Source organism: Cricetulus griseus, chromosome 4 (genome assembly GCF_003668045.3).
Source record: "Cricetulus griseus strain 17A/GY chromosome 4, alternate assembly CriGri-PICRH-1.0, whole genome shotgun sequence".
Taxonomy (NCBI): domain Eukaryota; kingdom Metazoa; phylum Chordata; class Mammalia; order Rodentia; family Cricetidae; genus Cricetulus; species Cricetulus griseus.
In genome coordinates, this window is record NC_048597.1 from 101,474,654 (window position 1) to 101,489,383 (window position 14,730).

A 14,730-nucleotide genomic window follows, 5' to 3' on the forward strand; every position below is an offset into this window, starting at 1 on the left:
CTTCTAATCTCAGCAGCATCTTGTCTGCTCCCCCCTGGCCCCAACATGACTGCCGACAGGTGGCAGAGTATGGCAGTTGATGGGGATCTCACTCAGAGGGCATGGTTCCTCTGGGGAAGTTTTCAGGAGTATATAGGGAACTGGTGGAGAGGGAATGTGAAGAAGACATTGGGAGAACCAGGAGTCATGGCATCCATGTCCCACAGGGCGCCTTCATATGGTGCCAGTGCAGGGGAAGCAGCCTAGATGTGAGGAAGTCATTGACACCTGAGTCACAGGGGCTGTGGGAGCCTTTATTCCCATGTCCTTCGTGTGACATAGAAAGTACACGGACTCTTTTTGTCCCCAAAGCCCCTGAAAACAGGGCATATAAATCAGTATTCCACTGTGACTTGACTTTGGACAGAATCTACACTCTGGGCACCGCCGGCTCCTGTAGCCTGCTGGGATTCTTCAGTTCCATCTTAGCAACGGTGAGCCGGTGTACTTCATCTGGGCCATCAGCAAAGCGCAGTGCTCGGGCCCAAGCAAAGAACTGAGCCAGTGGGTAGTCGCTGCCCAGACCCGCTGCTCCAAAGGCCTGGCAGACACATGGCGGGAAGGAGAGGAAGGCCTGGGTGAGTTCTAAAAGTGACATCCTGCTCAGAACAGCTGAAGACAGCTGTTTAGCCATGGGGTGGCTGCCTTGTGACACCTGTGAGTTTAGACTTCTCACAGGGACACACTGCTACCCTTTGGATGCCTGACTCACCAAGGCTGTTAACATTACAAGGTTGCTTCTGCTACTGAGAAAGTTCTGTGTGGGACCAGGTATCAGAACATGAGAGGTGGCACCCTGCAGAGTCAGGGCACTGGGTCTGAGCAGCAACAGGGCTCCCCTGAGCCTGAGGTCAGCTACTTACAAGCTAATGCTCTGGGTGAGGAACTGTCTTGGCTTGGGAAGGAGGGAGGTCCTTGCACAAGCCTGGTTTGAAGAGGAAAGTGGCATGCATAGTGGGAGGGCAGTCCAGGGGGCTCACCTGGATGGCTCGGTCAATTACTTGATAGGCCATGGATGGGGCTACCATTTTGATCATGGCAATCTCTAGAGCTGCAGCCTGCAGGAGAAGGTAGAGTTAGAAAATAGAGGACAACACAAAGCCAAACTGACTGTCAGGTGGACGCAGGGCTGGGCTCCACAAGTGGGTACAGCTAGGGTAGAGGGGAATGGCTACCACTGCACTCTGAGCCACACCCAGATCCAGGAACCTGAGCGACTGTGGACAGCACCTACCAGGCAAGCACAAGGCACTGGGTTTGGCTCCAAGTGCCATAAAATATAGCTGTGTCCAGGTGCAGGCAACAGTGGACCAAAGTCAAGAGGATGACCTTGGGGTTGGCCACTGACTGAGGCATCCTCAAGCCTCTAGGAACAAAAGCTTCAAAGACCCACGAGCTGTGCACCTGACCCAACACCCCGTCACTGCAGCTCTTGGCTGGGTGTAGAGCCCCTGCTTAGGTCAGATGACACAGTAGTCAGCATGCACCATGCCCAGCCACTATAAGTGACGGGTAATGCTGCTCTGGGAACAAGCCCCTCCATTGGCTAATGCTGTATCTGGATGAGGCCTGTGATGTCCCTTCTCCCCAGTCCTCTCCTCCCTCATCTACCCCACCCCAACATGCTCTGGGAGTACAGGGCTCACGGGACTTCCCTTTCTCAAACCAGGAAGGTCACCAGTTGGCCAACCAGAAGTTCCTCTCTCCCTGGGCCTTTTCTCGATTGTAACAGATGACCAGAGTTCAAGAGAACAGTAGCAGTCATCAGTGCCCAAGAACCAAACAAGGAGAGAAGGGCTGACTCCACTGTCACCCCAGGGTGACATATGCCACCTGTGAGGCCTCCCACCTTGTTTCCGGTCACATCCATGAGGTGGGCAGCTTTTAGCACCAGCAGCCGTGCCTGCTCGATGTCCACACGTGACCGGGCAATGTCTGCCAGGATGGTGCCATGCTCCACGAGGGGCTTCCCAAAGGCTGTGCGGGACATCACCTACAGACACCAGGGAGAAGAGGCTGAGGAGCTGGTCCTAGAGTGGCCCTGAGAGGCTCAGGAGCAGGTGACCCACAGAGGAGCAGGGCACATGGGAGGGGAGAGCAGATGTGGCAGCTGACTGGCAGCAGTGTCTGGCTATAGGCAATGATGCTCATTAGAGGCCACACATACAGAACAGCCCACAAAGGCTGATGGACTGACTACAGCTACAGTGACCCCAGAGAGCTCGCACTGTTGCAGGTCCAGAGCCAGGAACCTTGGGCTATTGTGGTGCCTTAATAGTCATTCATTGCCCACTGCTATGTGGATTAACAGCCTTGTGACTGAGGGAAATCCCTTTTGGAATGTGAAGATCTCTACCTCCACCAACCTAAAAGCTAAGAATGTCATCAGATGGTACCAGAGACCTCCAGCAGAGAGATGTCCCTACTTGCGCTGTGACTCGCATGCCTGATGCACCATCACCTATCTGCAAATACTTTAGGACTTTCTGTTCCTATACAAATTTTATGAAGCTAGGAATGGTGGCATACACCGTTAATCCCAAAGGCAGAGGCAGGTGGATCTCTGTGAGTTCTAGGTAGGGGTTGGTGGAATGGGGTGGGGGCTACATAGTGAGACCCTGTCTCAAAACAAGACAAAACAAAATTCTGTAAAACTTAGCACATTGCAACATGGAATCTGTATTCCTGGGCAATGGTCACTCACACGTGGCTCTGGAATGACCTTTTGAGGTTAAGAGCCACTTTTTCCATGCACCACACTGAGCCACCAGTTACTGGTGGTCAGATTACTTCTGAGAACCCTTTACTGAAGCTCTAGTGTGAGGCTGGGCAAGAGGAAAGGCCCTGAGCCAGCTTCTGAGCAAGGCTGCATCCGGGGAGACAGGAGGTACTGTGGGGGCCTCACCAAGGGGCAGGTCGTCCCTGCTGCTGATGGCCAGCCTCACGCCCTGGAGCGCCATCTTGGATGGAAAAGGCATGTTTATTTATGTATCATAGGGAAAGTAACTTTTACACAAATAATGTATCTTGTGGCACAACTCAATTTTCATAAAAAAGAGAGAAAAGTTCCTAGTATTCCACCATCTAATTTTCTATAGTTACAGCAGGCGGCTGTGGTCAGGGCAGTGTGTCTGTAGAGTCAGCTTATTTGGGAGGGTGAGGTAGGAGAGCTGTTGGAGTCTAGGAGCTTGAGACCAGTCTGGGCAGCCCAGCAAGCCCATCTCAAGAACATGGTTGTCATTTTCCCTCCATACTTTGTGCATATATATAAATATATACATACATACAGTTTAAAGTTTTACTATATATTTTGCAGCTGTGGCCAGAGGACAGCATGGAGGAGTTGGATATTTATTCTACTATGTGGGTCCCAAGGATCAAAGTCAGGTCATCAACATTCTTGACAGCAAATACCTGCTGTGCCAACCCACTACCTCCTCTTGTTAAAAAGCACAGTCATAGTCCATATAGTGTTTTGTAGCCTCTGTCCATTTGTTAATTTGAGACAGGGTCTCTCCATGTAGTCTCGCTGTCTTAGAACTTGCTATATAAACTATATTGGCCTTGAACTCACAGAGATCCTCCTGCCTCTCTCTACAGAGTGCCGGGATTCAAGGCATGCACCATGATGCTTGTCCCTTTGCAGTCTTCTTTTAAAACACATAATTTAGAGGCACCCTGAGTGCATCTCTATACTAAGAAGCTACTATCCAAGCAGGCATGGTGTGGTGCACTTGAGTCCCAACAAGGTCATCCCTGCCTACATGGAGACGTCCAGGCCAGCATGGGCTGTATGAGAGAGGGTGCGGTAAACAGTCTGGTGACCTCTGTACTGTCTTTGTGGCTGGAGACCACACCAGCAATTCCTCCTAACGGATCTTCACCCAATCCCTTATCATAAACTTGTTTTTCACAGTCACTCTACAGAACCAACTTTATGGAAGGTGGTGTCATGGGGACTTTACAAAAAGTTTCAATGTAGTCACTCATAATCTGTATTTAGCTTATTTTGTTCCTCAAAGAGATTTCTGTATGCTATGCTGTGCACATAAGGTTGAGTTAATCATCACTAGAGTAAGTTTTCACCAAACGATGCTGTGCTTAAAGATACCTAAAATAAACCACTTAGGGGTCAGACTCCTGAAGTTTGAACCAACACCAGCTACTTAGTTGTGCTGAACCAAACTGCTTTCTTGCCTCCTGCAGATCCTCACTCTGCTGTCCTGATGGTCACAGAGAGCCCTGTACTATGTAGTCCTTCAGAGCCCTGTACTATGTAGGGCTTCATTAAGGAGCCAGTGGCAAATGACTTTTGTTTGAGATAGCGTCTTGTTCTGGGATCTAGGCTAGTCTGGAAGTTGCCACAATCCCTCTGCCTCAGCTTTCTGAGTGCTGGAATTGCTAGAATAAACTCCCATGCTGGCTTTAGATTATATTTTCTGGGCACACTGGATAAGGAGGGTGATATGCATAAGGCCAAGTGCTATGACCCCAGGGGCACAAACAGGCAATTTCACAATCTCCCTGGGGTCTGAGTTTAAACCATGTGCTGGGAGCATGTATGACTCTTGGCTACCCATAATCCTGTAGGTATTGGAACCTCACCCTCTGCTCCCATAAAGCTTCTGGCCACTTGGACAGAGATGTGGCCATTCCACTCTGGAAGTCAGCCGTGGCCAAGTAGAGCAGATGCAAGGTAGAGATCACAGATTCTGGACATGAATATTATCCTCTGAGGTCTGTTTTCAGAAGGGCACTGGTGTTTGAAATTCCCCTGCCAGCAATAGTGGTTATGAGTCACTGTGGGCACTAGGGGACTCACGCGTGTCTTCATGAGCGCCAGGGCCCTCTCTGAAAACCCGATCAGCCTCATGCAGTGATGGATCCGGCCAGGCCCCAGCCTGCCCTGTGCGATCTCAAAGCCTCGACCGGGGCCCAGGACTATGTTCTCCTTTGGCACACGTACGTCCTTGAACCATACTTCACCATGGCCCCCTGAAAGGTAAAAATGCATTTTCCTTGGACGTGTTCATTCCTCACTTCAGTTAGGGCTGGTGCTGGTACTGTTTCCAGACCTTAGCCTTCTAACCATGTCACAGCTAAGGAGGGGACAGGGGGTCCAGAAACAAAGGAAGAGAATTGCTGTCTTCCAAAAAAAAAAAAAAAAATTATTCTGCCATTTTTTATGGTTTTTCAAAACAAAGAAACCCTGCCTCAAAAAACAAACAAACAAACAAAAAGAACACAGGTGAGGGACTCAACTGGGGCTGAGACCTTCACAAGACCCAAAGCCAGGGGCTGGAGAGATGGCTCAGAGGTTAAGAGCACTGACTGCTCTTCCAGAGGTCCTGAGTTCAATTCCCAGCAACCACATGGTGGCTCACAACCATCCCTTATGAGATCTGGTGCCCTCTTCTGGTATACAGATATACATGGAAGCAGAATGTTGTATACATAATAAATAAATAAAATCTTTAAAAAAAAAAAAAAAAAAGACCCAAAGCCAGACCTGCTGCCCCAGTGCTTCTGCCTGCCTGCCTGGTCTAGAAGACTCCTGTTTCTCTTCTGAGATTAGAAGAGGAAAAGACAAGCATCAACACCCACTGGCAGTCTGCTGGGCAGTTCAAGGTCCTTAGGAAATAAATGGCTGGGCTGTGCCTTACCAATGACATCAGATCCTTGGCATGTGGAAAATTCTACAGAACAGGGGCTCCTCAAAACTGCTGCCCATGGACTAGAGCCACACTCAGGGTGACTGGCCCTGGGAGATCTAACCTGGAGCATCTTCCAGCCCATACACTGACAAAGGCCGGATGACACTGATTCCTGGAGTGTCCATGGGAACCAAGACCATGGACTGTTGCTGGTGCCTTGGGGCCTGTGGGTCTGTTTTTCCCATAAACACACAGAGTTTGCAGCGTGGATCCAGGATGCCTGCCAGGAGAGAAGAGAGACTCGTTCTATCGGTGAATGCCACAGCCACTGAGCCTCTAACCACAGGAAACCCTGGCCTGCCAAAAGCAAAGCTAGGACCCTAATATATTCACACAATTGGAGAAGCACCTGCAGGCTCCAGGACCCTGAGAGACTCCACCGATCAACATGTGCAGGCTCCAGGCCAGACAGAACTTATCTCCCTGAGGTGGAATCCTGGACCACAGGAGCAATGTTTTAACTGTATGCATGTTTTTGTCTGCATGTGGGTGTACCATGTGAGTGTGCCCAAAGAGGCCAGAAGAGGGAGTCATTCCCTGGAACTAGACTCAGATAGTTGTGAGCTACCATGTGGGTGCTGGGATCAAGTCCTGGTTCTCTTGCAAGAGCAGCCAGTGCCTGAGCTGTTGAGCCCTCTCTCCAGCAACATGGGGAAAAAAATATTAAAAACCATCATGTTAGACTTGAAAAAAACTGAAACAAACCCAAGTTGCCTTCCATAAGCGCCTCCTCTAGCTTGTTGAGGTCCAGCTGAGGAAGTGGGTTCTGTGAAGAAACGTCTACCATCGATGGTACAAAACAGACAGCTCACAAGTTCATACATGGTGAAGCAGACAAGATAGAACTGGCTGCAAAAGACTTTGAAGAGAGTGCACCCTCTAGTGAACGCTGGTGGATGTCAGGCGCAGGACCAGGGCACTCCTGGAAACACCCAGAAGACAACTCAACTTCAGGTTCTCAAGCTTCCATTCTGGTGTCTGCTGTGGGAAAGTGCTTAAGACTCCAAGACAGATCTGTGCTTCCAGCGGGCAGCTGTTGTGCTTTCTTGGGGGCATGGGAAACTATCTGCCTGTCCTCTTTGAGAATGCCAGCTGTGTGCTCTCCGTGTCAAAGCGTGACAAACATGCCAATGACACGCAACTAGCACAATGCATAAATGGAGAGCGTGCTCCTATGATGGAGGGAGGGTCTGGGGACCAGGCTCAGGATGGAACACTAAACTGGAGCACAAAATAAAACAAAACCTACTGTGACAGGAAACACTTCATTCATTCTCAACCCCACTTCCTCTCTATCCCCGCCCTTCCCCTTCTTATGGTCATAGGTAGTTCTGGATATTAGATTTTACCCATATGGCCAAAAGGTACCTAAGAATATGGTTGAGAAGACAGAGGACAGGATGAGTGCTGACAGAGCTTCCACAACATGAGTAGGAATCTTTATTACAAATCTATGTGTAGTGAAAGTCAAATGTCTCAGTGAACAAGTGTTAAGAGTTCATTCCATAACAAGTATAAAATTAAAAACATTCACTTATTTTACATGTGTGTTTAGCCAGCATGTATGATTGTACATCACATGCATGCCCATCCCAGAGGAAGTCAGAGGAGGGCATCAGAGCCCCTGGAATTGGAGTTGTAAGACAGTTGTGAGAATGATGTGGGAGCTGGGAACTGAACCCAGGTTCTCTGCAATGACAGGTGTTCTTAACCCCTGAGCCATCTCTGTAGCCCACTCCACAAGACTCATGATGAAGCTGGTGTAGGGTCCCAAGCTATTAACTCTAGCACTTGGGAGGCAGAGGCAAGTGGATCTCTGTGAGTTCAAGGCCAGCCAGTCTATATAAGAAGTTCCAGGGCAGCCAGAACTTCATAGAAAAATTATTGTCTTGGCCGGGCATTGATGGAGCATGCCTTTAATCCCAGCTCTAGGGAGGTAGATCTCTGTGAGTTCAAAGCCAGCCTGGTCTACAGAGCAAGTGCCAGGATAGGCTCCAAAGTTACACAGAGAAACTCTGTCTTGAAAAACAAACAAACAGAAAACAAAAAAAGAAAGAAAATCATTGTCTCAAACAAATAAGCAAAAGAATTATACAGAAACCTATTGAAATTTTCTGGACAATGCAGCATTTGGATCTGTTGTGGTTTATTATTTTTGTTTTCTAAGACAGGATCTCATGGCGCCCAGACTGGCCTTGAACTCATACATGACCAAGGATGACATCTCCACATTTGTATTAACCTCTGCCTCTTACTTCCCAAACCCAGGGATTACAGTTTGCACAAACCCACATCTATCAGGCATATGGATTTTTGAAAAATACATAGGTTTGAGCCTGGTGTGGTGGCACACTCCTATAATCCAACACTTGGAAAGTAGAGGCATGAGGATGGGGAGTCAATGGCCAGACTCAGCTACAAAGAAAGTCTGAGGTCAGCACAGGCTACATGATACCATATTTCTCTCGGTGTGTCTCTTTCTCTCTGTCTGTCTGTCTGTTTCTCTCTCTCTCTCTCTCTCTCTCTCTCTCTCTCTCTCTCTCTCTCCTCCCTCCTCTCTCTCTCTCTCTCTCTCTCTCTCTCTCTCTCTCTCTCTCTCACACACACACACACACACACACACACATACACACACATACACACACAGACATGTAAATTTCTCATTGACAGAAAAAAGAAAGCTTCTTCTACAAACTACTGCTTCCTCCTCACAGCCAGCCCTGCTGTCTCCACAGGTGCTACAAAGGACATCTTTGGAGACAGGCCTAAAGTCAAGTAAATTCTGAAGCTGTGTTTGCTGCCCACCAGCTGCTACAGCCAAAGGTAAGTGACTGGTCACCCCTTGAGTCCTAGTTTTCTCCTGTGAAATGGGATGGGGTCATCAGCCCTGCCTTATGGGAGGTACAAGGGGTCTGTGAACTGAGGGACAGAGAGGCACTTGGGAGTCTCTGAGGTATAATACATGTGACCTCAGAGCAAGGGGAAGCCACCAGGAAGACTCCCAGCTGAGAGAGGCTGGCAAGGTGGGGTAAAGAGAGCTGCCTGCAAGAGTAGAGCCACAGGTGTGGGCATCTGGTGACGCCTCAAGGGCCCCACAAAGCAGCATGCCCTGTGCAGCTCCAGCTCATCCACACAGACTGAAAAAGTGAAAAGTATATTTCAGGCCAAGTACCTGAGATCCACCACTTGTGACCATTTATGACATAGGAGCCATCTTCCTCTTTGATGGAAGCCTCAATATTGGAGGCGTCTGATGAGGCCACCTGCATGGGAGCACATTCGGGTTACAGTCCCTGTTGACCTGCATTCTGCAGTGGCAGAGACCAGCTGGGCCCCGCCACAGGGGAACTGAGGACAGTACCTGGGGCTCAGTCATGGCGAAGCAGGAGCGGATCCTGCCCTCCAGGAGTGGCACCAGCCAGCGGGCCTTCTGCTCCTCAGTGCCATACCGCACCAGGAGCTCCATGTTCCCCGTATCTGGCGCAGAACAATTAAATACCTGAGGAGAAGAAACATCTTCAGCCTCTGGAAGAGGTGGGGCTGGACCCCTTCCAAATCACTGACCCCCTCACAACTCCCGAAAGTTCTTCCTCTCCCCAGAGAGGGCTCAGACACACCTCAAGTCAAATCTCACACACCCTGGACTCCTCCCCCACATAGATCACTTCTTTGAAGTAGAGGACTCTGGAGCCAGGGGCTGGCAGCCCCCATAGCCCACACCCCTGGGTGGTTGGTTCCCCTGCTGAGTCAGGTGCTTGTTCAGACTGAAGTCAGCTGATACCTGCCCTCCTTTCTCATGTGAAGTTCAGGTTGCATGGTGCCCCTAGATCTGACTTTCCACACAGATGACTGTACCTCAGAAGCATACAGGGACATGCCCATGACTTCACACAGATGCGCGTACTCCATGTTAGTTAGCCCTGCTCCATACTTTTTCTCAGGGTCTGTCTCCAAGGGTAGGAAAAGGTTCCAAAGCCCTTCAGCCTTGGCTTTTTCCTGTCAGGGAAAAAAGGAGAGCCAACCATCACTGAATCTCATCTTTTAAAAATGTATATTAACTAGTCTGGTCTATACGAGCTAGTTTCAGGACAGCTAGGGCTACACAGAGAAAACCTGTCTCAAAAAACCAAAAACCAAAACAAACAAAAATGTATATTAAAAGGAAAAATGTATACAGGAGTAGTGGCACCCATCTTTAACCACAGCCTGTACCCAAGGGGTGATGATGTGTCCGCCACAAGTATGGTCAAAAGCTGGAATGCTTGGGCTGGGACTTGGGCCACTGACAACTTCAGGGGAGGAGCCACCATAGCAGCCTAGAATGCAGAACTGGGCTTTTTGCTGCTTCCCTTCCCTTTGTTCAGAGATTCTCTGGGTGTGCAGGGTTTGGGGGAGGGAGGGAGAGAGGGGGGGAGACAGAGAGAGAGACAGACACAGAGACAAAGGAGAGAATGGGGCTTTCCCGCTGTGATCACATCTTATCTTCACCAGTGGAACACAAAGGGGAGAAGGCAGTCAGAGATACAGCATATACCCAAAGCAATGACAAGTCAGAGCCACTGGCTGGATACAAACCTGCAGGTGTAGGGGACATAAACATGAGAGAGCCATCAGGGCCCGCAGTGTGTTCACCCCAGGTCTCCATATCCTAGGCCCCTCTGCCTCATCAGGCTTAACATTAGCACTATTTTCTTTTTTCAAGACAGAGTTTCTCTGTGTAGTTTTGGAGCCTGTCCTGGAACTCGCTCTGTAGACCAGGCTGGCCTCGAACTCACAGAGATCCGTCTGCCTCTGCCTCCCGAGTACTGGTATTAAAGGCGTGCGCCACCAACGCCCGGCAGTCTGAATATTTCATCCTCTTGCCTCCACTGCTGGGATCACAGGAGAAGCACTATGCCTGGCTTACCACTCTCCCTACCATTCTAACCATTCTTACCACGACAGGATAAAACCTGATTAGTCAGCAGCTGTTTCTGTCTAGTGATGGGAAACCAAGGCCATACCCCTCAGCCCCTTGCCTCTTCCCTCACTGGTATGGGTCAGCCACGTTGACAACCTTGCTTACCTTGAGGTCTTCTATCAGCGGGGAAGGGCTCCACCTGTCGGCTGAGGCCTGGTGTCTCTGCAGCTCTGGCTCTAGAGGGTACACATTCTGTTCCATAAACTGCAACAGCCGGTCATACAACTTTCTGACTCGAGGAGAGAGGCCCTCTGGAGAGATGATCAGGCCTCCCTTTGTCTCCTGAGGAGGGGAAGCAGCTGCTACAGTGCTGTAACTCCTCAGACCTGCCAGGGTCCACTGGGGCCGTAACCCGGCCCATGCGTGGTAGGATCTCACTTGTGGTTTGGTGGCTGGCATCTCCTTGAAAACCCGGAACCCCTCTTTGATGGCAAAGTCCCATGCCAGCTCAGCCATGAACTCAGTGAGCTTCCCGCTTTGCTTGGCTGTTGCCGAGCTTGCCTGTCCTGTGCAGAATGGAAGGAGAACTGGTTACCCCTAACCAGCCTTCCTGGTGATGTGAGCCAATGAAAGCTGATATTCTGAGGGCAGCCACTGGTACTGGCTGAGCACCTGTTCTGTCCACACCAGGGCCTGGGCCCTGCACTCCCAGGCAGCACTGTCTGAATCTGAACTTGGTGGGCAAGGAAACTGAATCTGGAGCGGAAGGTAAGTCAGTCCCCTGAGAACCAGAAATCAGAGGTTGGATGTCCCCACTGCTTGCCATTCCTTTTCCTAAAGACACTAATTTAAGCTTTGGTGGAGCACATCTTTAATCCCAGTACTTAGGAGTTAGAGGCAGGTGGATCTCTGAGTTCGAGGCCAGGCTGGAACACAGCAACAGCTAGAACAGCCAGGGCTACACAGAAAAACCCTGTCTCAAAAACAAAAACAAAAAAACCAACCAAACGAAAAGAAACAAAACAAGAAAACGAACAAAAATAAAAAGATAAAAAGGACAAGAAGAAGCTCAAGTCACTTGTGCAACACCTGGGAACAGTAAGAGATCACACATGATCATAGAGTCCCCTTGTGAGAAAATGCCATGGCCAGTCTAGGCATTATTTTCTCTGGAGGATAATGCCGGCATCACAGAATGCATGGGCATTTTCCTCTCTCTGCTTTTTTGTTTTTTTTTTTTTTTATTTGAGACAGGACCTCCTGGAGCCCCCAACATGTAGCTGAGGATGATCTTGAGGTCTTTGTCCTCCTACCCCCACCTTCCGAGTGCCGGGATTCCAAGTGTGTGCCCCCACATCTGGCTACACATGCACGTGTTTTTATGATGGCTGAGAAAATTAAACCTTATACTCTTCTGGCCAAACCTGCCTCCTCAAAGCCTCTGTGACCATCAGGCTGGCCACCCCTTACCTGTGAGTGACCGCTTGTAGACTCCCTGTAAAATTGCAGCCACACGGAAAAATGAGAAAGCCATGTAGAAGTTCCAGTTATCAACGGGCGGGATGCCCATGTGAAGACAGTATGTCCTGAAGTACTCCTCCACCGTTGGGATGCCCAGCTGTGTCACATCCTGGTCCCTGAACCCTGAGATAAGAGACAGAGTTGTCCCTAAGTGGTCGGTACCTACACTCCACTAGCAAGCCTGAATTCTGAAAGCCACTATGCTCATGAACTGCTTTCACAGACGTGTGGTGGCTTGTGAGTCCAGTGGCTTCTTGCTCTAGTTGATGGCCTGAGGCAAGCATGAAGTTCCTGTTTTACAAATTGTTCCCTCAAGGCTTCAGACAGTAAACAAAGGAATTTGGCTTCTCATTACCCCAGGACCACAGCTCTCGGGATGGACACCATCCTTAACCAGACATTTTGATTACAAACAGTCCCAGAGGAGGTGGAGTATACAACTAAGTGGAAAAATGAGATCATAAAATTATATGGTCATTGGTCATTGAAACAAATTATTGTTTCAATAATAGAATGGGTACAATGACGCATGCCTGTAATCCCAGCACCGGGGAAGTAGAAGTCAGGAGTTTGAAGCCAGCCTCTGCTACAGAGTTCAAGGACAGTCAGCCATGAGAACCTGTCTCAGAGCAGATAACCCAGAAACAAAAGACAAAGATGGACACACACAGAATGGACTGCATAAGTTGAGCCCGGGCATATCAGCAAGAGTTTGCACGGACACCAAGTAAATGCAAACTGGCAACACGGCTTGATGTGTCAGCTAATATGCACAAAAGAGGCCCAAGATTCAACCCCCAGTGCAAAAGAAAAAATGGAAAGGAAAGAAAGAAAAAGATACATTATGAATGATGGGAAACACATCCCATTCCGGCCCCCACGTCCCAGTGACGCTAGTATTCAAACTATTTGGACCTCACTTTCAAGCACAGCCCAGTCACTGCCACTTCAGCCAGTATGTGCCACTTAACTGGCTCCTACCTCTCAGCATGGGAAAATCAGATGGCAGGTAGTGAGCCAGGCAGCTGTAGGCCACATCGGCAAAAGGGTCCCCTAAGGTAGAAAGTTCCCAGTCCAGGACAGCGAGCACCTCCGACTTTTCAGGATGGAAAATCAGGTTGTCCAGCCTGAGAAGCCCCAGAAAGAATTGAGACAGATGAAAAGATTGCATTTGAACAGACCCACCCTCCACCAGCCCGTATGCTATGCCCTGCCAACCTCTAGGACTCCCAGGTCCTCTCACTGGGACCAGTCACTAGTAGGGGATGTTTATTTAACGGTTCTCCTCTACCAAGGGTCACAGCTCTGGCCAGGAGCCCTCTCTGAAGTTACTCCTACTGGATTCATGCCCTCCCGGAGATGGCACTAAAGCAGGCCTGCAAATTCTTTGACACACTTGCCACCAATTCTTCATTCTGTGAAACACCTGGCTTCTAATAAATATCGAGTGGAGGAAGTGATAGTGAGGGATTTCCGGGGGGGGGGGTGGAGGTCAGTGAAGGTAACATAGCCTTCTCTCACCTCTGGAGACCTGAGCTACTAGTTAAGTCCAGTTACCCAAGGGCCACCATACTGGGAAACCACAGAGCCACAGAGAATGGCCTGAGGAGCACAGCCATGGGCAGAATAAGCCTGCAGGTGACTGCAGCCCTGGCCAGAAAGCCACCCTGGTGGAAATATGCTGTCCTGTCCCAGCTGTCAGCTAAGGGCCGTGGTGAAGTTTGTTATGCAGTGGCTACAGTGGGAGCATACTGGCCCAGGCAGAGCCAGCTGCTTAGGAACCCCACTGTGGTTCCAGTCAGTCCAGTGGCCTCTGAGTCCTTCTGATTCCTGACTGGACACTAATACAGGCTTGATTTAAAATAAATGGAAGGGGCTGGAGAGGGGGCGCAGTGCTTATAAGCATGTACTGCTCCTGCAGAAGACCAGAGCTTGGGTTCCAGCACTGGATGGAAGTTTGGCTCACAGCCACCAGTTCCAGGGTCTAACTCCCTCTGGCCTCCATGGGACCTGCACTTCACCTGTACACATAACACTTAATCAAAAATAAGCTAAATCTTTAAAAGAAAAATTACCAAATGTGCAACAATACAGGGAACAGTACACAGCCCCACGTGCCGTCTCCCTCACAGAAGCCACCCCTGCTGCATGGCTGTTTTTCCTTGAATCTCTAACACAAAACATCCCAGGTGCAGCTAACAGCCTCCACCCTCGCCCTCACCCCCACCACACACACCTTCTTTGAACTTGGTCTACATTTGTCTCACAATTTTCTGTCTCTCTTAGCTATTCACACACTTAAAATCGACAGGGGCATTCTCTCAATCCTTCATAAACTTGTAGAAATATCCCATGTGCTCATCTTTTCTCCTCAGTACGGTCCCCTTGAGATCTATTTAGGTTGACTCATGTAGAGGCAATTGGTTTAGTTTATCTGCTGAGCAGAATCCCAACACTCCACCAAACCACATGGTTCATCATGTGCTACAAGCAGTAGCAGGCTGGCATCTTCACTGAGACTCCCTCGAGGTGCCAGGCTGTGCTACAGGGGAAGTG

At 49.5% G+C, this 14,730-nt stretch overlaps 1 protein-coding gene across 1 annotated transcript in view; it reads right to left on the reverse strand.

Annotated features, from left to right (window-relative positions):
• Positions 1 to 272: 272 nt before the first annotated feature.
• Positions 273 to 14,730, reverse strand: part of Acad10 (acyl-CoA dehydrogenase family member 10) — a 38,453-nt gene continuing 23,995 nt past the window's right edge. The window contains exons 11-21 of the mRNA XM_027414081.2: positions 13,156 to 13,301; positions 12,124 to 12,297; positions 10,819 to 11,219; positions 9,609 to 9,749; positions 9,115 to 9,252; positions 8,926 to 9,016; positions 5,815 to 5,973; positions 4,862 to 5,034; positions 1,889 to 2,032; positions 1,020 to 1,097; positions 273 to 580 (exon numbers count right to left, since the gene is read on the reverse strand). Coding sequence (XP_027269882.1) covers positions 410 to 580; positions 1,020 to 1,097; positions 1,889 to 2,032; positions 4,862 to 5,034; positions 5,815 to 5,973; positions 8,926 to 9,016; positions 9,115 to 9,252; positions 9,609 to 9,749; positions 10,819 to 11,219; positions 12,124 to 12,297; positions 13,156 to 13,301 — 1,816 coding nt within the window. The 3' untranslated portion in view covers positions 273 to 409. The remainder of the gene's footprint in view (positions 581 to 1,019; positions 1,098 to 1,888; positions 2,033 to 4,861; positions 5,035 to 5,814; positions 5,974 to 8,925; positions 9,017 to 9,114; positions 9,253 to 9,608; positions 9,750 to 10,818; positions 11,220 to 12,123; positions 12,298 to 13,155; positions 13,302 to 14,730) is intronic.